Genomic DNA, 22,366 nt, shown 5'->3' on the forward strand with positions numbered 1-22,366 from the left:
CGCTATGTGTGGTTAGGCCAATGATCTTACATTTATTCCTGTAAACATTGATTCCAGTTAAATAAATTTTCGTGAGATTGTATTAAAAAATGTTGTTGATGTTAACGAGCAATGCATATGATCTTTTTGTGAGTTCCGTACGTGATCTTTCAGCATCTGGCGGAAGAAAGATGGGTGAAGGGTGAGCGAGGTAGTAAATCACATGCGCCCTTTTCAACCCCTCCATTCCAGTTTGAGCTACAGTGCAGATAGGAGGGTGGGCAGGGCAGGCCTAGGCTGTCTAGAACTCCAAATATGGCACCAAACCGATAGCCTAAACGGTGCACACACAGAGGCGCTTTCCGATCACGCAGACTTTTCTTCGTCCCTCCGGATTGAACCAACGAACCAACTCCCCATGGCCTGTGTGTCCTGTCGCGGCGGCAGCGTTGCTCCTGTAGCTGGACAACACTCCTCACTCCGCCAACCAAGAAAGAAGAAAAAAAAGTACCACCACCACAGTAACAATGGCGTGCCGCGTGAAACCACCGCGCAGGCAGGCGCAGCCCGCCAATGGAGCGCCGCCGCGGCCGCCCAATCCCGCTTACGCCGGGGCCCCGCCCACTGGGCGCGGGCATATATTCGCGTCACCACCGCCGCGGGCAGCCACCGGCCGGAGCCAACCAGCTGCTGCCTTGGCTGGCCTCCTTTTCTTTTCTTTTCCAAGCCCTCTCTTTTCTCCCACTCGTGTGGTGCCGTAAAGAAAAATCCCACCACCATCTTTCTTTGATGATCATGGCGTTTGGGGCACTAGTTCTTGATTAGATTAGACTAGACCACTCGTAGTCGTAGTCGTCTCGTCGTCTACAGTTTACTGCCATTTTCAAGTGAGGGTCGTAGGGCTGAGAGAGGACACAGCCCGCCACTCGACCCGGCAAGCATAATTTAGTCGTGGAGGAGAGGGAAATGGCGCACTCAGCTAGCCTCAGTACTACATACAGTAGAGTAGTAGCACCAGTGGGCCGAGCCAAACTGCTGCTACTCTCCTCTCCTCCTGCGTTGCCATATATAGAAAAACAAAGCCTCCCCCGGTTCTCCTGAGCCCAACCATACATACATTCCACTCCAGTGCACGCACGCTCGCTTCGCTTCTCTTCTCTTCTCCCCTCCCTCCTCCCCCTTTGTGGATATAATCATATCCTCTCGACGTTGTTTAATCGCATCGCGCCGCCGCCACATGGACATGGACTCGCCCCCCATGCCGCCGTCGTCCAAGCCGACCGACCTCTCGCTCACGCTGGCGCCGGCGGCGCAGTCCGTCGCCGAGGATGGAGGAGCGGGCGGTGATGGCGGCGCCGGCGCGTGCATCGACGGCAAGGACGTCCGCCTCTTCCCCTGCCTCTTCTGCAACAAGAAGTTCTTGAAGTCGCAGGCGCTCGGCGGCCACCAGAACGCGCACAAGAAGGAGCGCAGCATCGGCTGGAACCCCTACTTCTACATGCCGCCCGCCTCCTCCGCGCACCTCCACGCCAATGCCGCGCCGCCCGCCGCCGGGCACAACTCCTCGGGGACCTACGGCGGCTCCGGCGCTGCCGGCGGCGTCGGCTCCACCGTGCCTCCTGCTCCTGGGGTGGCCACGGGCCTCCCGGCGCACGCGTACGGCAGCCGCGCCTACGCGGCCCTGCCGACCACGTTCCCTATCGCCTCCCACAGCTCCATCATGGTCGGCTCCGACCGGCTCCAGTACTACGCGCCGCCGCAGGGCGCGTCCGTGTCCTCGGCGGCGGCCGCCGCGGCGGGCGAGCTGTACAGCAGCAGCGGCCTGCAGACGACGTCCCGCTTCGCCGCGCACCAGCAGCAGCTCCTGGGCGGCGCGGCCGTCAGCAGCAGCGAGCGCGCGATGATGGCCGCGGCCGAGCAGCCGGGCGCCGGGCGCGACGAGCTGATCGACATGCTCAACTGGAGGCGGGGCTGCCACGGGCCGACCGCGTCGGCGTGCGCCACCACGCCCTCGCCCGCCAGCACCACCACCACGCTCACCTCCGGCAACACCAACAACGGCGAGGATGCCGAGGAGGAGCTGGACCTCAACCTGAGCCTGTAGCAGCAGTGATGAGCTCGCCGGCCGACGCTGCCTCCAGTCCAAGTGCAAGGCAAGGTCAATCCGTCCGAGGCCACGTACATCTACTCCACAACTCCTATTCGCCCGGCTGTTCATCACGTCCACGACGACCGACGTACGTACGTACCGCACCGCACGCCCGGTCGCCAAGATTAGCTGTTTTTAATTAGAGAGAAGAAGAAGAAGAAGATGATGATGATGTTAATTAATTAATTAGTTCCTCGATCGACCCTCCTTCAGTGAGTCTACTCATGTATGTTAATGCTGCTAGCAGCGGTGAGCTGTGCTCCTTGTAATCGTGCTCCTTCCCCCTCTTGAATTTCACCCCTTGTTCGTAGTGTGCTCGTCATCTTTTTTAGCTAACTTTTTTCGAGATCGAAAGAAAGACGGGGGTTCCACTTCCACGGCGCGGGTCGTCGACATGGCTGCCGTGGTTAATGAATGTTTGGCATCTGTGGCGCAGCCGCATCTGCCTATCAATCTATCTTGGATTTGATGCTCTTTTGCCTTTGTTTATTTATTATTATATATTTTATTTACGGGCTCGAGTCCCCTCTACTACCTTTCATCATCGTCGGTTCCAGCTACGTAACAGTAGTACTACTACGATACGACCCTCAACGACGACGCACGTAGTCCTCCGCTGCCTGTGTAGATGTTGCAGTGACGAACTGACCAAGGATGGAAGCTTTGGATGGTCCGTCAGGCGGAACGGTGTCGAGATATCGGCTGCTGCTTCGACGAGGGAATCATTTGGTTCGGGTGGGTGGAACGAAGTGGGCCGACCGACGGAGTCAGGGGTCGGGTCACGCACCCGCGGGACAAGGCGATGCCGTCCAATGGCATCGCCATCGCCATCGCCATCGCCGTCGCAGCGAGATTCGTTGCGGGACTGGACTGGATGGATGTGCATGCGCACTGTGCCCCGTGCGCGCGCGGGGACGGGAGATGGTCCAGAGCGCAGAGCAGAGCAGAGCAGAGCAGTTCGCTCGCTCCAAGCCTCAACGCAACGCAACGCAACGCTTGGGTGCATCGAGCGGGCGGCCGTACGCGGGGCGCGGGGTGGCGGAGGGAGACAGTGGGGGAGCTCGACGGCTGCCTTTTGGGCCCTTTTTTTCATGGCCGGTCTCGTCTGTCGCCGTCGCGCATCAGTCGCCCGGACCATCGTTTTTTACCGGATCCTACCTAGATAGATGGATATATAATACCACCAGCCTCCAACGAAGATGAAATCGCACGGCATATATACCTCCGAGATAAAACGTGTGATACGGGAATACGGTTCGAAAGCTATATTATTACAATCATCAAATGTATATGGCCCGCCAAATGGGGATGAGTGTCTTTTATGCGCCAACTTGTAATAGGAACTTGGGAGATTTTTCTAAACGACTGGTTGATGCGAGGTGACGAGATAGTTACTTTGCTCGTCCATGAAAATCAAACTGGCTTAATCTAGTGTCCTTAAAACCATAGACTCCATCTAGCGAGTCTTTTTGTGGGCCGCGAATGAAACTTACAGTAATGTACTCTCTCCGTTTTTAAATATAAGACCTTTTAGCCATTTCACTAGAAGACTACATACAAAGCAAAATGAATGAATCTACACTTTAAAATATGTCTATATACATCCGTATGTAGTTTATAGTGTAATCTCTAAAATGTCTTATATTTAGGAACAGAGGGAGTACAATGTTTAGTTGACTGGAAAATATGTGTAAACCTAAAAAGGTTGGTGGTTTGGGCCTAAAAAACCTTCATGAGCAAAACAATTGCCTACTAATGGAATTTGTTGTAAAAATGCTCCTCCCAACACATACACCTTGGCTAGACTACCTCGCCTTGTAACAACCAATGTTTCAATTGCTTCACAAAACAACCACTCCTTCCTTAACCAAACTATAAACCAACAACTACCAACACTTCACACATCTCTTTTGTCCTTGCAAATTCTCGCACTAACACATATTTTTGGTTAGATGTTTGGCTACATAAAAAATCCCTTGCGCACACACAACTACACCACTGGCTTGTGTGGCTATTGTTTTGAACCACGGTTTAGAATCAATCCTACGAACCGCCTAATATGTAATGATGCTACCGAGTTGTGCCCTTTGTTGTCTCTCTTGCAAGATTTCCAGGTGTCGTCAAGACCGGATGAGAGCTACCTATACGGCGACCTACGCTTCTCCACGAAGGCCGCTTATGAGCTAACCATGTGTGAGAACGACAATGACACGCATGCCGTGTCCATATGGTCTTCTTGCGTTCCCAACCGTGTGAAGATCTTTGCATGGCTCCTGTGTTGAAAATATGCCCTAGAGGCAATAATAAAGTGGTTATTATTATATTTCTTTATTCATGATAATCATTTATTATCCATGCTGTAATTTTATTGATTGGAAACTCAAATACATGTGTGGATACATAGACAACACACTGTCCCTAGTGAGCCTCTAGTTGACTAGCTCGTTGATCAAAGATAGTCAAGGTTTCCTGACCATAGACAAGTGTTGTCACTTGATAACGGGATCACATCATTGGGGGAATGATGCGATGGACAAGACCCAAAACTATAAACGTAGCATATGATCGTGTCAGTTTATTGCTACTGTTTTCTGCATGTCAATGTATCTGTTCCTATGACCATGAGATCATGCAACTCCCGGACACCGGAGGAATACCTTGTGGGTTATCAAACGTCGCAACGTAACTGGGTGACTATAACGGTGCTCTACAGGTATCTCCAAAGGTGTCTGTTGGGTTGGCATGGATCAAGACTGAGGTTTGACACTCCGTGTGACGGAGAGTTATCTCGGGCCCACTCGGTAATACAATATCACAACAAGCCTTGCAAGCAATGTGACTAAGGAGTTAGTTACATGATCTTGTAGTACGGAACGAGTAAAGAGACTTGCCGGTAACGAGATTGAACTAGGTATGGAGATACGACGATCGAATCTCGGGCAAGTAACATACCGAAGGACAAAGGAAATAGCGTACGGGATTAACTGAATCCTTGACATAGAGGTTCAACTGATAGAGATCTTCGTAGAATATTGCTATTGCAACAAAAGACCTTCCAACATCGCCAGAAACGTGCTGACGGGAGACTGTTCTTGTCTTGATACTCCTCAGCAATGGCACCAGGAATCCTTCTGCTACGGCTACGCCTTAAGGGATTTCCTAGGCAAACATGCAAAGAATTTCCCCGTGGCCTTGGAGCCTTGCGTTGGTGTTCCCTCGAAGCGGAAAGGGTGATGTAGCGCAGCGGTGGTAAGTATTTCCCTCAGTTTTGAGAACCAAGGTATCGATCCAGTGAAGGAGTATCTCAAGTGCTTGCACAAACACAAAAAGCTTGCTCCCAACGCTATGAAGGGGTTGTCAATCCCTTATAGATTGTTCGCCAAGTGAGAACTGAAAGTAACAAAGTAACAAAGCAAAGTAAAAGCAAAAGTGGAAATGATAGGTGTGAATAGACCCGGGGGCCGTAGTGTTCACTAGTGGCTTCTCTCATGAAAGTAAGTAGACGGTGGGTGAACAAATTACTGTCGAGCAATTGATAGAACCGCGCAAAGTCGTGACATTATCTATGGCAATCATTATATCTATAGGCATCGCGTCCAAAACAAGTAGACCGATACTTTCTACATCTACTCCTATTACTCCACACGTCAACCGCTATCCAGCATTTATCTAGTGTATTAAGTCCAAAAGAACAGAGTAACGCCTCAAGCAAGATGACATGATGTAGATGGACAATCTCATATCTACGACAAAGCCCACCTTGTTACCCTTGATGGCAACTACACGATGTGTGCCTTGCTGCCCCTACTGCCACTGGGAAAGGTCACCACACGGTAAGAACCCAAAACCAAGCACTTCTCCCATTGCAAGAATCATAGATCTAGTTGGCCAAACAAAACCCAAGACTCGGAGAGACTTACAAGGATATCAAATCATGCATATAAGAAATCAACAAAGACTCAAATATATATCATAGATAATCTGATCACAAATCCACAATTCATCGGATCTCGACAAACACACCGCCAAAGAAGATTACATCGGATAGATCTTCATGAAGATCATGGAGAACTTTGTATTGAAGATCCAAGAGAGAGAAGAAGCCATCTAGCTACTAACTACGGACCCGTAGGTCTGAAGTGAACTACTCACGAGTCATTGGAGGGGCGATGATGTTGTTGTAGAAGCCCTCCAACTCCAAAGTCCCCTCCGGCAGGGCACCGGGAAGGGTCTCCAGATGAGATCTCGCGGAAATGGAAGCTTGCGGCGGCGGAAAAGTGTTTTCGTGGATTCCCTGTTTTTTTTTCTGTATTTTAGGGAATATATAGGCGAAGGAGCTAGGTCAGGGGGGCGCCATGGAGGCCACAAGCCTGCTAGCCGCCGCCCCCCTGGTGGCGGCTACAGGGCTTGTGGGCTCCCTGTAGCTCCCCCTCATCTTCTTCCGTTCGGGAAAAATTTATTTCGGGGATTTTATTCCGTCTGGACTCCGTTCCAAAATCAGATCTGAAAAGAGCCAAAAACACAGAAAAAACAGGAACTCGCACTTGGCAGTGAATTAATAAGTTAGTCCCAAAAAGATATAAAAGATACATAAAACATCCAAAGATGACAAGATAACAACATGAAACCATAAAAAATTATAGATACATTTGAGACGTATCAAGCATCCCCAAGCTTAACTCTTGCTCGTCCTCGAGTAGGGAAGTGATAAAGAATGAATTTTTGATTCTTTCATGCTACCTAGCATAGATGTCCTTTGTAACTCCTCTTATGTGACATGAATGTTCAGATCCATTAGATTCAAAACAATAGTTTGCTATTGACGTGGAAACAATAATAATTCAAGCAAACTAGCAAGGTAATCATGAACTTTCAAAATAACAAGGCCAAAAGAAAGTTATCCCTACAAAAGCATATAGTCTGGCTATGCTCTATGATCATTGCACAACAAATTTAAATCATGCACAACCCCGGTATTGGCCAAGTAATTGTTTTCACACCTTTACTTTCTCAAACTTTTTCAACTCTCATGCAATACATGAGCGTGAGCCATCGTTTTAGCACTATAAGTGGTGTGGAGTGTTGTGGAGGTTGCAAGACAAACAGAAGTAGATGATCACATTAACTAGGCATATCAATGAGCTGTGGAGATGCTCATCAATAGATATTAATGTGAATGAGTAGGGATTGCCATACAAATGATGCACTAGAGCTAAGAGTATGTGAAATCTCTTAAAGAAACTAGTGGGTGTGCATCCAACTTGCTTGTTCACGAAGACCTAAGGCAATTTTGAGGAAGCCTATCATTGGAATATACAAGCCAAGTTATGTAATGAAAATTTCCCACTAGCTATATGGTGGTGACAAAACGAGAGACTATCAATCATGAAGATCATGGTGCTTAATAAGCACAAGTGTGAAAGGATAGTAGCATTGTCCCTTCTCTCTTTTTCTCTCATTTTTTTGGTGGGCTCTTTGGCCTCTTTTTTTTGGTGGGCATCTTTGGCCTCTTTTATTTCCTCACATGGGACAATGCTCCATCAATGATGATCATCACACTTACAACTCAAAACGTAGAGCAATAATGACTCTATATGGAATGCCTTCGGTAGTGTACCGTGGCAACGATCTAGCATGGCATAGACATTAATGGAAACATCATGCTAGCTATCTTACGATCATGCAAAGGCAATGTAGAAGTGGTGGCACATGTCATGGTGGTAGTTTCATGGCAATATATCTCGGAATGACTTCTAAAAAGCCATAGTAGGTAGGTATGGTGGCTGTTTTTGAGGGAGGCTAATGGTGGGTTTTGTGCATCGGCGAAAGTTGCACGACACTAAGAAGATAGTGATGGTGGAAGGTGAAAGTGCATCTAAACCATGGACTCAACATTAGTCATGAAGAACTCATATACTTGTTGCAAAAGTTTTATTAGTAATCGAAGCAAAGCATTCAACGCATACTCCTAGGGGAAGGGTTGGTAGGTATAAACCATCGCGCGATCCCGACCGCCACACAAAGGATGACAATCAATAGACTAATCATGCTCAGATTTCATCACATAGCGGTTCACCATACGTGCATGCTACGGGAATCACTAACTTCAACACAAGTATTTCTAGATCCACAACACCATACTAGCATAACTTCAATATTACCACAACCACAACTCAAAACTAATTGAGATGAATCAAACTTCTCTAACTATTCAATGCACATGAAGGTGGAAGTTTTCGTATCCCTTTGGATAACTACCCCTTTTGAGACTACTTTTAAAGCATAGATCGACTACCAAGCCACGCACCGATGTGCTCTAAAAGATATAAGTGAAGCACACAGAGCAAAAGTATCTAGCTCAAAAGATGTAAGTGAAGCACATGTGAGCTGAATTGTCTACCAAGGATATAAGTGAAGCTCGACAAAATCACGGTGAGTGCATGTATCTCTCTCACTAGGTGTGCAGCAAGGATGATTGTGACACAACAAAAATAAAAGACTCCTACGATACAAGACGCTCCAAGAAAAAACACATAACAGGTGGTGAATAAAAATATAGCCCCAAGTAACGTTACCGATGGATTCAAGACGAGAGAGGGGATGCCTTCCCGGGGCATCCCCAAGCTTAGGCTTTTATGGCATCCTTGAATCTCTTGGGGTGCCTTGGGAATCCCCAAGCTTGAGCTCTTGCCACTCTTTATCTCTTTGTCCATAAGAACTTCACCCAAAACTTGAAAACTTCACAACACGAAACTTAAACACAAACTCGTGATAACATTAGTATAAGAAAGCAAACCACCACTTCCTTAGGTACTGTAGCAAACTTAAATTCTACTTATGTTGATGTGGGTTACTGTATTTTCAATCTTCCATGGCTAATACCCCCCGATAATATCCATAGTTTCATCAAAATAAGCAACCAACATAACAAAAACAGAGTCTGTTAATAGCAGACCAGTCTGTAGAAATCTGTATACTTCGTATACTTCTGTTACTTCAAAAATTCTGAAATATTACGACAGTCTGAAGAATTTTTGTAGAAATCAGAAGCAAAAATAATCAACTCAAAAGCTCTTACAGAAAGAAAATGTAAATTCTTTTCGTGAGCATAAAGTTTATGTGTTTTCCAGCATGACCAAACGATCATCCCCAAGACTAATCATAACGGTTTTGCTTGGCACAAACGCAAAAAGAAACACAAAAATCACAATCATAATAGAATTATGAAAGTGTGGAAAACACAAAACTGAAAGAAAAAGTATAGATTCGTTGGGTTGCCTCCAACAAGCGCTATTGTTTAACGCCCTTATCTAGGCATGATGATTTCAATGATGCTCACATAAAAGATAAGGATTGAAGCACAACGAGAGCATCATGGAGCATATGGCTAGCACATTTAAGTGTATCCCACTTCCTATGCATAGGGGTTTTGTGAACAATCAACTTGTTGGAGCAAGAATCAACTAGCATAGGAAGGCAAAACAAGCATAGCTTCAAAAATTTCAACACATGGAGAGGAAGCTTGATACTATTGCAATAAGTAGAAGCATATGATCCTCTCTCATAGCAATTACATGTGGGATCATAATCAAATTCAACAATATAGCTATCACAAAGGATATTCTTTTCATGATCCACATGCATGCAAAGTTGGCGCTCTTCAAAAGTAGTGGGATTATTATCAACTAAAGTCATGACTTCTCCAAACCCACTTTCAATATTATTGCAAATATCATATTCATCATGAGGATTTTCAAGATCATAAGAAAAATCATCACCCCATTCATGATCATTGCAACAAGTAGTGGACATAGCAAAACTAGCATCGCCAAGCTTAGGGTTTTGCATATTTTTAGCATGATTGTCACTAATAGAATTTGTAGTGAAACCATTGCAATCATGCTTTTCATTCAAGGAGCCCTCGTGAATCACTTCATAAATTTCTTCATCACGATTTTCAGATTCACGCATCTCAAGCAAAACTCCATAGAGAAAGTCAAGTGCACTCAACTCACTAGCAATTGGTTCCACATAAGTGGATCTCTTAAAGAGATTAGCAAGTGGGTGAGGATCCATGTCAATAGATTTTCAGCAAGCGAAGATGCAATCATATTGAGGGCACATAGCACACAAGCAAAGGAAAGGCAAGCGAACGAAAAAGGCAAACGAAAAAGGAAAATTGTGAAGTGGGGGAGAGGAAAACGAGAGGCAACTGGCAAAAAAGTAAATGCAAGAGATGAGTTTGTGAGACCTACTTGGATAGATCTCTCCTTCCCCGGCAACGGCGCCAGAAATACTTCTGCTACTACAACAAAAGACCTTCCAACGGCGCCAGAAACGTGCTGACGGGAGACTGTTCTTGTCTTGATACTCCTTAGCAACGGCACCAAGAATCCTTCTGCTACGGCTACGCCTTAAGGGACTTCCTAGGCAAATATGCAAAGGATTTCCCCATGGCCTTGGAGCCTTGCGTTGGTGTTCCCTCGAAGCGGAAAGGGTGATGTAGCGCAGCGGTGGTAAGTATTTCCATCAGTTTTGAGAACCAAGGTATCGATCTAGTGAAAGAGTATCTCAAGTGCGTGCACAAACACAAAAAGCTTGCTCCCAACGCTATGAAGGGGTTGTCAATCCCTTATAGATTGTTCGCCAAGTGAGAACTGAAAGCAACAAAGTAACAAAGCAAAGTAAAAGTGAACGTGGAAACGATAGGTGTGAATAGAGCCGGGGGCCGTAGTGTTCACTAGTGGCTTCTCTCATGAAAGTAAGTAGACAATGGGTGAACAAATTACTGTCGAGCAATTGATAGAACCACGCAAAGTCGTGACGTCATCTATGGCAATGATTATATTTATAGACATCACGTCCAAAACAAGTAGACCGATACTTTCTGCATCTACTACTATTACTCCACACGTCGACCGCTATCCACCATGCATCTAGTGTATTAAGTCCAAAAGAACAGAGTAACGCCTTAAGCAAGATGACATGATGTAGATGGACAATCTCATATCTCAAAACTAGTTGAGATGAATCAAACTTCTCTAACTATTCAATGCACATGAAGGTGGAAGTTTTCGTATCCCTTTGGATAACTACCCTTTTTGAGACTACTATCATAGCATAGATCAACTACCAAGCCACACACCGCCGTGCTCTAAAAGATATAAGTGAAGCACATAGAGCAAAATCAACTAGCTGAAAAGATATAAGTGAAGCATATGTGAGCTAGTGGGAAATCTTAAGCACCTCACTTGTGCATATTAAGCACCATGATCTTCATGATTGAGAGTCTCTCGTTTTGTCACCACCATATAGCTAGTGGGAAATCTTCATTATATACCTTGGCATGTATATTCCAATGACAGGCTTCCTCAAAATTGCCTTAGGTCTTCGTGAGCAAGCAAGTTGGATGCACACCCACTAGTTTTCTTTAAGAGCTTTCACATACTCTTAGCTCTAGTGCATCATTTTGTATGGCAATCCCTACTCACTCACATTGATATCTATTGATGAGCATCTCCATAGCTCATTGATATGCCTAGTTAATGTGACCATCTTCTCCTTTTTTTTGTCTTGCAACCTCCACCACACTCCACACCACTTATAGTGCTAAAACCATGGCTCACGCTCATGTATTGCGTGAGAGTCGAAAAAGCTTGAGAGAGTAAAGGTGTGAAAACAATTACTTGGCCAATACCGGGGTTGTGCATGATTTAAATTCGTTGTGCAATGATGATAGAGCATAGCCAGACTATATGATTTTGTAGGGATAACTTTCTTTTGGGCTTGTTATTTTGAAAGTTCATGATTACTTTGCTAGTTTGTTTGAAATATTATTGTTTCCACGTCTATAGCAAACTATTGTTTTGAATCTAATGGATCTAAACATTCACATCACATAGGAGTAGTTACAAAGGACATCTATGCTAGGTAGCATGAAAGCATCAAAAATTCATTCTTTATCACTTCCCTACTCGAGGACGAGCAAGAGTTAAGCTTAGGGATGCTTGATACGTCTCAAACATATCTATAATTTTTGATGGTTTCACGTCGTTATCTTTTTAACTTTGGATGTTTTGTTTACCTTTTATATCTTTTTGGGACTAACTTATTAACTCAGTGCCAAGTGCCAGTTCCTGGTTTTTCTGTATTTTTGACTCTTTTCAGATTTGATTTTGGAACGGAGTCCAAACGGAATAAAATCCGCAAAATGATTTTTTCCAGAACGGAAGAAGACGAGGAGGCTTGAGGGCCAAGCAAGTGGGCACACAGGGAGCCCACAAGCCCTGTTGCCGCGGCCAGGGGGAGGCCCCGACAACCAAGCTTGTGGCCCCCCTGGCGCTCCCCTGCCCTAAATCCAGAAAAATTCAGGGCGTCCACGAAAACACTTTTCCGCCGTCGCAAGCTTCCGTTTCCGCGATATCTCATCTGGAGACCCTTCCCGGTGCCCTGCTGGTGGGGACTTTGGAGTTGCAGGGCTTCTTCATCAACATTATCGCCCCTCCAATGACTCGTGAGTAGTTCACTTCAGACCTACGGGTCCGTAGTTAGTAGTTAGATGGCTTCTTGGATCTTTAATACAAAGTTCTCCATGATATTCATGGAGATCTATCCGATGTAATCTTCTTTGGCGGTGTGTTTGTCGAGATCCGATGAATTGTGGATTTCTGATCAGATTATGTATGATTTATATTTGAGTCTTTGCTGATTTCTTATATGCATGATTTGATATCCTTGTAAGTCTCTCTGAGTCTTGGGTTTTGTTTGGCCAACTAGATCTATGATTCTTGCAATGGGAGAAGTGCTTGGTTTTGGGTTCTTACCGTGTGGTGACCTTTCCAAGTGACAGTAGGGGCAGCAAGGCACACATCGTGTAGTTGCCATCAAGGGTATCAAGGTGGGATTTGTCGTAGATATGAGATTGTCCATCTACATCATGTCATCTTGCTTAAGGCGTTACTCTGCTCTTTTGGACTTAATACACTAGATGCATGCTGGATAGCGGTCGACGTGTGGAGTAATAGTAGTAGATGCAGAAAGTACCGGTCTACTTGTTTTGGACGTGATGCCTATAGATATAATCATTGCCATAGATGATGTCACGACTTTGCGCGATTCTATCAATTGCTCGACAGTAATTCGTTCACCCACCGTCTACTTGCTTTCATGAGAGAAGCCACTAGTGAACACTACGGCCCCCGGGTCTATTCACACCTATCGTTTACACTTCCGTTTTTTTACTTTGCTTTGTTACTTTGTTGCTTTCAGTTCTCACTTGGCAAACAATCTATAAGGGATTGACAACCCCTTCATAGCGTTGGGTGCAGGTTCTTTGTGTTTGCGCGGGTACTTGTGATATTCCTTCACTGGATCAATACCTTGGTTCTCAAAACTGAGGGAAATACTTACCACCGCTGCGCTACATCACCCTTTCCGCTTGGAGGGAACACCAACGCAAGGCTCCAAGTCCACGGGGAAATCCTTTGCATATTTGCCTAGGAAGTCCCTAAAGGCGTAGCCATAGCAGAAGGATTCCTGGTGCTGTTGCTGAGGAGAATCAAGACAAGAACAGTCTCCCGTTAGCACGTGTTTCTGGCGCCGTTGGAAGTTCTTTTGTTGCATCAACATACCTTTACTTTTTGACCTTGAAAGAGTCATGATGAGCTTCACCAATTCCTTATTTTGCCTTTGTATTGGCTATCGTCATATGCTTGGGAAAGATCTATATTCATATGTCAACTTGGAGGTAGACAATCATGAATTGTTATTGTTGACATTATCCTTGAGGTAAGCAGTTGGGAGGCAAATATAAGCCCCTATCTTTATCTGTGTTCAGCTGAAACTTTGATCTCATGAGTACCACGTGATCTGTAGCAATTGTAGAGAACGAAAGAATGGTTGAGTATGTGGATTTTCTTTACAAGCTCTTACTTGACTCTTTCTGATGTTGTGATAAATTGCAATTGCTTCAATGACTAAAGGCTATCGGTTGTTACTTCTCGGTAAGGTTCTTGATCCATGCTTTACTGTGTGAAGGAATTATCACTTTAGCATGAGAGATTATATGTTGGTATTGATGTTATGATCTTGATCATGATGCATGCATGTTCGTATCTTGTTTTGTCGACACCTCTCTCCCTAAACATGTGGACATAGTTATTGAGCTAGGCTTTCGCTTGAGGACAAGCGAGGTCTAAGCTTGGGGGAGTTCATACGTCCATTTTGCATCATGTTTTCATGTTGTTATTTATCGCTTCTTTGGCTGTTATTTCACTTCACGGTACTATTCTTATGCCTTTTCTCTCTTATTTTGCAAGGTTTACATGAAGAGGGAGAATACCGGCAACTGGAATTCTGGCCTGAAAGTGGAGCAAAGTTGAGATACCTATTCTGCGCAACTCCAAACGCCGTGAAAATCAACGGAGATTTTTTTCCCAATATATAAAAAATACTGGGCCGAAGAAGCGCCAGAGGGGCGCCAGGGGGTGGCCACAAGCCTGCACGGTGCGGCCACCCCCCAGGCCGCGCCATGGGGGCTTGTGGGCACCCTGCTGGCCCACTTGGCCCCTCTTTTTCTATATGGAGGGTTTCGTCCAGAAAAAAACCAGACGGTAGCTTTTTCGTGGTTTCGCCGCCGCCACGAGGCAGAACTTGAGCAGAACCAATCTAGAGCTCCGGCAGGACGATCCTGCCGGGGAAATTTCCCTCCCAGAGGGGGAAATCATCGCCATCGTCATCACCAATACTCCTCTCATCGGAGGGGACTCGTCACCATCAACATCTTCATCAGCACCATCTCATCTCCAAACCCTAGTTCATCTCTTGTAACCAATCTCCGTCCCGCGACTCCGATTGGTACTTGTAAGGTTGCTAGTAGTGTTGATTACTCTTTGTAGTTGATGCTAGTTGGATTATTTGGTGGAAGAGTTTATGTTCAGATCCTTGATGCTACTCATTACACCTCTGATCATGATTATGATTATGCTTTGTGAGTAGTTACTTTTGTTCCTGAGGACATGGGATAAGTCATGCTAATAATAGTCATGTGAATTTGGTATTCGTTCGGTATTTTGATATGTTGTATGTTGTTTTTCCTCTAGTGGTGTTATGTGAATGTCGACTACATAACACTTCACCATTATTTGGGCCTAGAGGAAGGCATTGGGAAGTAGTAAGTAGATGATGGGTTGCTAGAGTGACAGAAGCTTAAACCCTAGTTTATGGGTTGCTTCGTAAGGGGCTGATTTGGATCCACTAGTTTAATGCTATGGTTAGACTTTGTCTTAATTCTTCTTTTGTTGTTGCACATGCTTGCGAGAGGGGTTAATCATAAGTGGGATGCTTGTCCAAGTAAGGGCAGTACCCAAGCGCCGGTCCACCCACATATCAAACTATCAAAGTAACGAACGCGAATCATATGAACATGATGAAACTAGCATGACAGAAATTCCCGTGTGTCCTCGGGAGCATTTTCCCTCCTATAAGACTTTGTCCAGGCTTGTCCCTTGCTACAAAAGGGATTGGGCCACTTTGCTGCACCGTTGCTACTTTTGTTACTTGTTGCTCGCTACGAATCATTTCACCACACAATCACTTGTTACCGATAATTTCAGTGCTTGCAGATATTTCCTTGCTGAAAACCACTTGTCAGACCCTTCTGCTCCTCGTTGGGTTCGACACTCTTACTTATCGAAAGGACTACGATTGATCCCCTATACTTGTGGGTCATCAGTGAGTATCCGAGTTTCGAGTTTGGTGCTCACTTGAGACAATATGGAATCGTTTCACAGTTAACACCGTCTGGAACACCACAGCGTAATGGTGTGTCCGAACGTTGTAATCATACTTTGTTAGAAATGGTGCGATATATGATGTCTCTTACCGATTTGTCATTATCATTTTGGGGCTATGCATTAGAGACAACTGCATTCACTTTAAATAGGGCGCCATCAAAAATCCGTTGAGACGACACCATACGAGTTGTGGTATGGCAAGAGGCCAAAATTGTCGTTTCTTAAAGTTTGGGAATGTGATGCTTATGTCAAAAATCTTCAGCCTGAAAAGCTGGAACCCAAAGCGGAAAAGTGCGTCTTCTTAGGTTACCCAAGGGAGACAGTTGGGTACACCTTCTATCTCAAATCCGAGGGCAAAGTATTTTTTGCTAAGAACAAATCTTTTCTTGAGAAGGAGTTTCTCTCGAAAGAATTGAGTGGGAGGAAGATAGAACTTGATGAGGTTGTCGAACCTCTAATCCCTCTAGATGGTGGCACAGGGCACGGGAAACCTGTGTCGAAGCGACGCCGGTTGAGGAGGAATTTAATGATGATGATCATGAAACTTCGGATCAAGTTCCTATCGGGCCTCACAGGTCGACAAGATCACGTACTACTCCTGAGTGGTACGGTAATCATGTCTTATCAATCATGTTGTTGGACAACAATGAACTTGTGAATTATGAAGAAGCAACGATGGGCCCGGATTCCAACAAATGGTCGGAGGCCATGAAGTCCGAGATAGGATCTATGTATGAAAACAAAGTGTGTACTTTGGAAGTATTACATGAAGGCCGCAAGGCTATTCAGAACAAATGGATCTTTAAGAAGAAGACATACGCGGACGGTAATATAACCGTTTATAAAGATCGACTTGTGGCAAAGGTTTTTTCCCAAATTCAAGGAGTTGACTACGATGAGACGTTCTCACCGGTAGCGATGCTTAAGTCCATCCGAATCATGTTAGCAATAGCTGCATTTTTTGATTATGAAATCTGGCAGATGGATGTCAAAACGGCGTTCCTTGACGGTTTTCTTAAGGAAGAGTTGTATATGATGCAACCCGAAGGTTTTGTCGATCCAAAGAATGCTAACAAAGTATGCAAGCTCCAGCGATCCATTTATGGACTGGTACAAGCATCTCGGAGTTGGAATAAGCGCTTTGATGAAGTGATCAAAGCGTTTGGGTTTATACAAGTTGTTGGAGAATCTCGAATTTACAAGAAAGTGAGTGGGAGCCCTGTGGCGTTTCATATTTTATGTGGATGACATATTGCTGATTGGAAACAGTGTGGAGTTTTTAGAGAGCGTAAAAGATTACTTAAACAAGTGTTTATCTATGAAGGACCTAGGAGAAGATGCTTACATTCTAGGCATTAAGATCTATAGGGATAGATCGAGACGCCTGATAGGACTTTCACAAAGCACATACCTTGATGAAGTTTTGAAGAAGTTCGAAATGGAACAGTCCAAGAAGGGGTTCTTGCCAGTATTACAAGGTATAAAATTGAGTAAGACTCAATGTACGGTAACTGCGGAAGATAGATAAAAGATGAGTACCATCCCCTATGCTTCAGCCATAGGGTCTATCATGTATGCAATGTTGTGCACTAGACCAGACGTCAGCCTGGCCATAAGTATGGCAGGCATGTTTCAAAGTAATCCAGGAATGGATCACTGGACGGCGGTCATGAATATTCTGAAGTACCTGAAAAGGACTAAGGAAATGTTTCTCGTTTATGGATGTGGCGAAGAGCTCGTCGTAAAGGGTTACGTCGACGCAAGCTTTGACACTGATTCAGATGACTCTAAGTCTCAAACCGGATACGTATTCATTCTTAATGGGGGTGCGGTAAGCTGGTGTAGTTCCAAGAAAAGCGTCGTAGAAGATTCTACATGTCAAGCAGAGTACATGGCTGCCTCGGAGGCAGCTAAGGAGGGTGTCTGGATGAAGCAGTTCATGACGGATCTTGGAGTTGTGCTGAGCGCACTAAATCCAATAACTTTGTTCTGTGACAACACTGGTGCCATTGCTTTAGCAAAGGAACCAAGGTTTCATAAGAATACCAGACACATCAAACGACGCTTCAACCTCATCCGGGACTACGTCGAAGGAGAGGACGTAAATATTTGCAAAGTGCACACGGATCTAAATGTAGCAGATCCGCTGACTAAACCTCTTCCAATAGCGAAGCATGATCAACACCAGAACTATATGGGTGTTAGATTCATTACAATGTAAATCACATAGCGATGTGAGGACTAGATTATTGACTCTAGTGCAAGTGCGAGACTGTTGGAAATATGCCCTAGCGGCAATGATAAAATAGTTATTATTATATTTCCTGTTTCAAGATAATCGTTTATTACCCATGCTATAATTGTATTGAATGAAAGCATAGATACATGTGTGGATAAATAGACAAAACAATGTCCCTAGCAAGCCTCTAGTTGGCTAGCCAGTTGATCAAGGATGGTTAAGGTTTTCTGATCATACGCAAGTGTTGTCACTTGATAACTCGATCACATCATTTGGAGAATCATGTGATGAACTAGACCCAAACTATGAACGTAGCATGTGATCGTGTCATTTTATTGCTATTGTTTTCTACGTGTCAAGTATTCATTCCTATGACCATGAGATCATATAACTCACTAACACCGGAGGAATACCTTGTGTGTATCAAACGTCACAACGTAACTGGGTGACTATAAAGGTGCTCTAGAGGTATCTCCGAAGGTGTCCATTGAGTTAGTATGGATCAAGACTGGGATTTGTCACTCCGTGTGACGGAGAGGTATATCGGGGCCCACTCGGTAATACAACATCACAAGCAAGCCTTGCTAGCAATGTGACTCAACTGTAATTCACGGGATCTTGTATTACGGAAGGAGTAAAGAGACTTGCCGGTAACGAGATTGAAATAGGTATAGGGATACCGATGATCGAATCTCGGGCAAGTAACATACAGAAGGGCAAAGGGAATGACATACGGGATTATATGAATCCTTGGCACAGAGGTTCAATCGATAAGATCTTCATAGAATATATTGGAACCAATATGTACATCCAGGTCCCGCCATTGGATATTGACCGAGGAGTGTCTCGGGTCATGTCTACATAGTTCTCGAACCCGCAGGGTCTGCACACTGAAGGTTTGGTGATATTTTAGTATAGCTGAGTTATATGTGTGGTTATCGAAGGTTGTTCAGAGTCCCGGATGAGATCACGGACGTCATGAGTGTTTCCAGAATGGTCCGGAAACGAAGATTGATATATAGGATGGTTTCATTTGGTCACCGAAAAGTTTCGGGCATTACCGAAAGTGTACCGGGAGTGACGAATGGGTTCCGGGTATTCACCGGGAGGGGCCCACCCACCCGGGAGTGAGCCCAGTGACCCTAGGATGGCACACCAACCCTTAGTGGGCTGGTGAGGCCAGCCCAATGGGGCCATGGCGCCACAAGTGGAAAAAACCAAAAGAAAAGAAAAAACAAGGAAAGAGGAAGGTGGGAAGGAAGGAGGGGACTCCTTCCCTCAAACGGAATTGGGGTGGGAGTCACCTCCTCCCACTCGGCCGGCGCCCTTGGGGATCCCTTGAGCCCCAAGGCTAGCCCCTCCCCTCCTCCTATATATATTAGTGGTTTAGGGCTTTTTGAGACACAAATTTGCCACGTGCAACTCAAACCTATACCACGTAGTTCTTCCTCTAGATCAGATTTCTGTGGAGCTCGGGTGGAGCCCTGCAGGAGTAGATCATCACCACCACCAGAGCACCGTCATGCTGCCGAAGAACTCATCTACTTCTCCGTCTCTCTTGCTGGATCAAGAAGGCCGAGATCGTCATCGAGCTATACGTGTGCTGAACGCGGAGGTGCCGTCCGTTCGGCGCTAGATCGGAACAGATCGTGGGATGGATCATGGGACGACGGTGATTTGAATCACGAAGTTGTACCACTACATCAACCGCATTTCTTAACGCTTCCCGCTTAGCGATCTACAAAGGTATGTGGATCTAATCTCCTCTCGTAGATGGACATCACCATGATAGGTCTTCGTGTGCGTAGGAAATTTTTTGTTTCCCATGCAATGTTACCCAACACCATCTAGTGGGCCCACCACGCCCCAAGGGGTCCACTTGAGTTTATTGGATGCGCAATAAGGCTTAATGGGCTGACAAGTCATCCAAGGAAATCCCATGAGGAAAAAGGTGGAAAAGCCAAAAGAGGTGGTCAATTTTGGAAGGAGTCCTAATCCAAGTGGGATTGGAGGAGGACTCCTCCCTCCTCCACTTCGGCTGAGCCAAGGAGGCTCTCCTTGAGCCTCAAGGCTAGCCCCTCCCTCCTCCTATATATACTAGAGGGGTTTTTTTTGAGACACAACTTTGCCACGTGCAACCCTAAACCTCTACTTCGTAGTTCATCCTCTAGATCGGATTTCTGTGGTGCTTAGGCGAAGCCCTGCAGGAATAGATCACCACCACCACCTGAGCACCGTCACACTGCCAGGGAACTCATCTACATCCCCGTCTCTCTTGTTGGATCAAGAAGGCGGAGATCGTCATCAAGTTGTAGTGCGCGGAATGCGGAGGTGCCGTCCGTTCGGCACTTGATCGGGACGGATCGTGAGGCGGTTCGTGGGACGGATCATGGGATGGTTCATGGGACGGATCGTGGAGACGTACCACTACATCAACCGTGTTTATTAATCCTTCCCGCTTAGCAATCTACAAGGTATGTGGATCCGATCTCCCTCTCGTAGATGATCATCACCATTATAGGTTTTCGTGTGCGTAGGAAATTTTTTGTTTACCATGCAACGTTCCCCAACATCCTGTTCCGCGGTCGACTCAACTTCAAAAGCTACCCCGCAAGCATATCATCTCGGGCAACTCTGCCCGTGATGTGGGTTGGATGGTGAAACCGCCCCCACATCTTCATTCACTGTCCGCTCGCACAACGAATATGGCAACAAATTGGCTTCCCACCTACAGATAACCTTGATGATCTCTAGGGATGTTGTCTACCTAGCCAAGTAGATGCGGTGATTTGGCACTCAATTCTCTTCATTATCCTATGAAGATTTGGGATTAAATGCTATGACCTTCAGGCAGGAAAATCACCACAATATTTACACTCTCAAGCGAATCATTGATGACCTCGTGCTCTCGACACACCAGATGAAGAAATCGGAGAGTAAACATGCCGCCTACTCCTGGCGATCCTATCTCCTATCATGTTTACACGTGCTTATGTAATTCACCTTGTAATCTAACAAACATTGGGTTACAAACTTGAGAAATATATTCAGGTGGGGAGCCCCCCCGTGTTTTTTTAAAAATAAAATAGCATGATACTCCCTAAACCTTGATGGGACACCACAAAGGGCATACTCCCTAACTCTTGACGCACTTCAGCCGTCGGAGCTTGAAATCTTGGCAGGGCACCAGAAATGGCATACTCCCTAAACCTTTATGCGCTTCAGTGGCTGGAGCTTAATATGTATCACTAGGAGGCCCATTCTTTTGCACACATTTTTCGCTGGGGCATGCATGGATCGCGAGCAATCAACAACGCTTTGGTCATTCAGTGAACGGACGTTTCCATCGACGACGAGGTGCCTACGGTGACTTTGTAAATTTCAAGATGATATGCGAGTTTAGTCTCTAGAAGGTACTCATAGGGATAGGATGTGCCTGTGTGCATTCATAGGGGTGACTGTATGCACGTGTATATGAGTACTTGCGTGTGTACTGTATTAAGTAAACAAGGCTTTGGTTTTGATGTTCCTAAGAAAGAGGGAGCGGTGGAGATGAAGGATTTTAGGCCAGTAAGCCCTAATCCACGGGGCTATAAATATATGCGATAAATCCTATCGTACGGCTCACTCGTGATGTATCGAGGCAGGCGGGAGTTTGTTAGAGCACCTCTGTGTGTGGCAGATCGATCCATGATAACGTCATGCTCCTCGAGGGAACCGTTCACTCGTCGCATGCGCTCAAAGAACCCTCAATTATGCTAAAATTAAACATATCAAAGGCGTTTGATTCTGTTCAATGGCCTTTCCTCGTCGAGGTTTTGCGAAAGATGGGTTTTGGAACAAGGTGGTTGGATTGGATATCAGGGTTGTTAGCAACTTCTTCCACAAGGATTCTAATTAATTGGACTCCGAGAGATCCAATGAAAAATCGGAGAGGCCTACGCCAAGGTGATACTTTGTCGCTCAAAGGATGTGGATGTCTCCTAGAGGGGGTGGGTGAATAGGCGCTTTTAAATAATTATGATTTAGGCTTGAACAAATGCAGAATGAAACTAATGTTTAATTAGTCAATCACAAAACCTAAAACAACTAGGCTCACCTATGCACACCAACAACTTACGCTAAGCAAGATAAACAACTAAGTGATAGCAAGATATATAACAAGAAACAATATGTCTATCACAAAGTAAAGTGCATAAGTAAAGG

The 22,366-nt window shown here is 45.4% G+C and overlaps 1 protein-coding gene across 1 annotated transcript; it reads left to right on the top strand.

The window, feature by feature from the left end:
* Window positions 1–713: 713 nt before the first annotated feature.
* On the top strand, window positions 714–2,603 carry LOC123452585. Its single transcript, XM_045129263.1, has one exon. The coding sequence runs from the start codon at window positions 1,217–1,219 to the stop codon at window positions 2,081–2,083; it is 867 nt and encodes a 288-aa protein (XP_044985198.1). The 5' UTR covers window positions 714–1,216; the 3' UTR covers window positions 2,084–2,603.
* The last annotated feature ends 19,763 nt before the right edge of the window (window positions 2,604–22,366 follow it).

This window comes from Hordeum vulgare, chromosome 5H (genome assembly GCF_904849725.1).
Source record: "Hordeum vulgare subsp. vulgare chromosome 5H, MorexV3_pseudomolecules_assembly, whole genome shotgun sequence".
NCBI classification, from domain to species: domain Eukaryota; kingdom Viridiplantae; phylum Streptophyta; class Magnoliopsida; order Poales; family Poaceae; genus Hordeum; species Hordeum vulgare.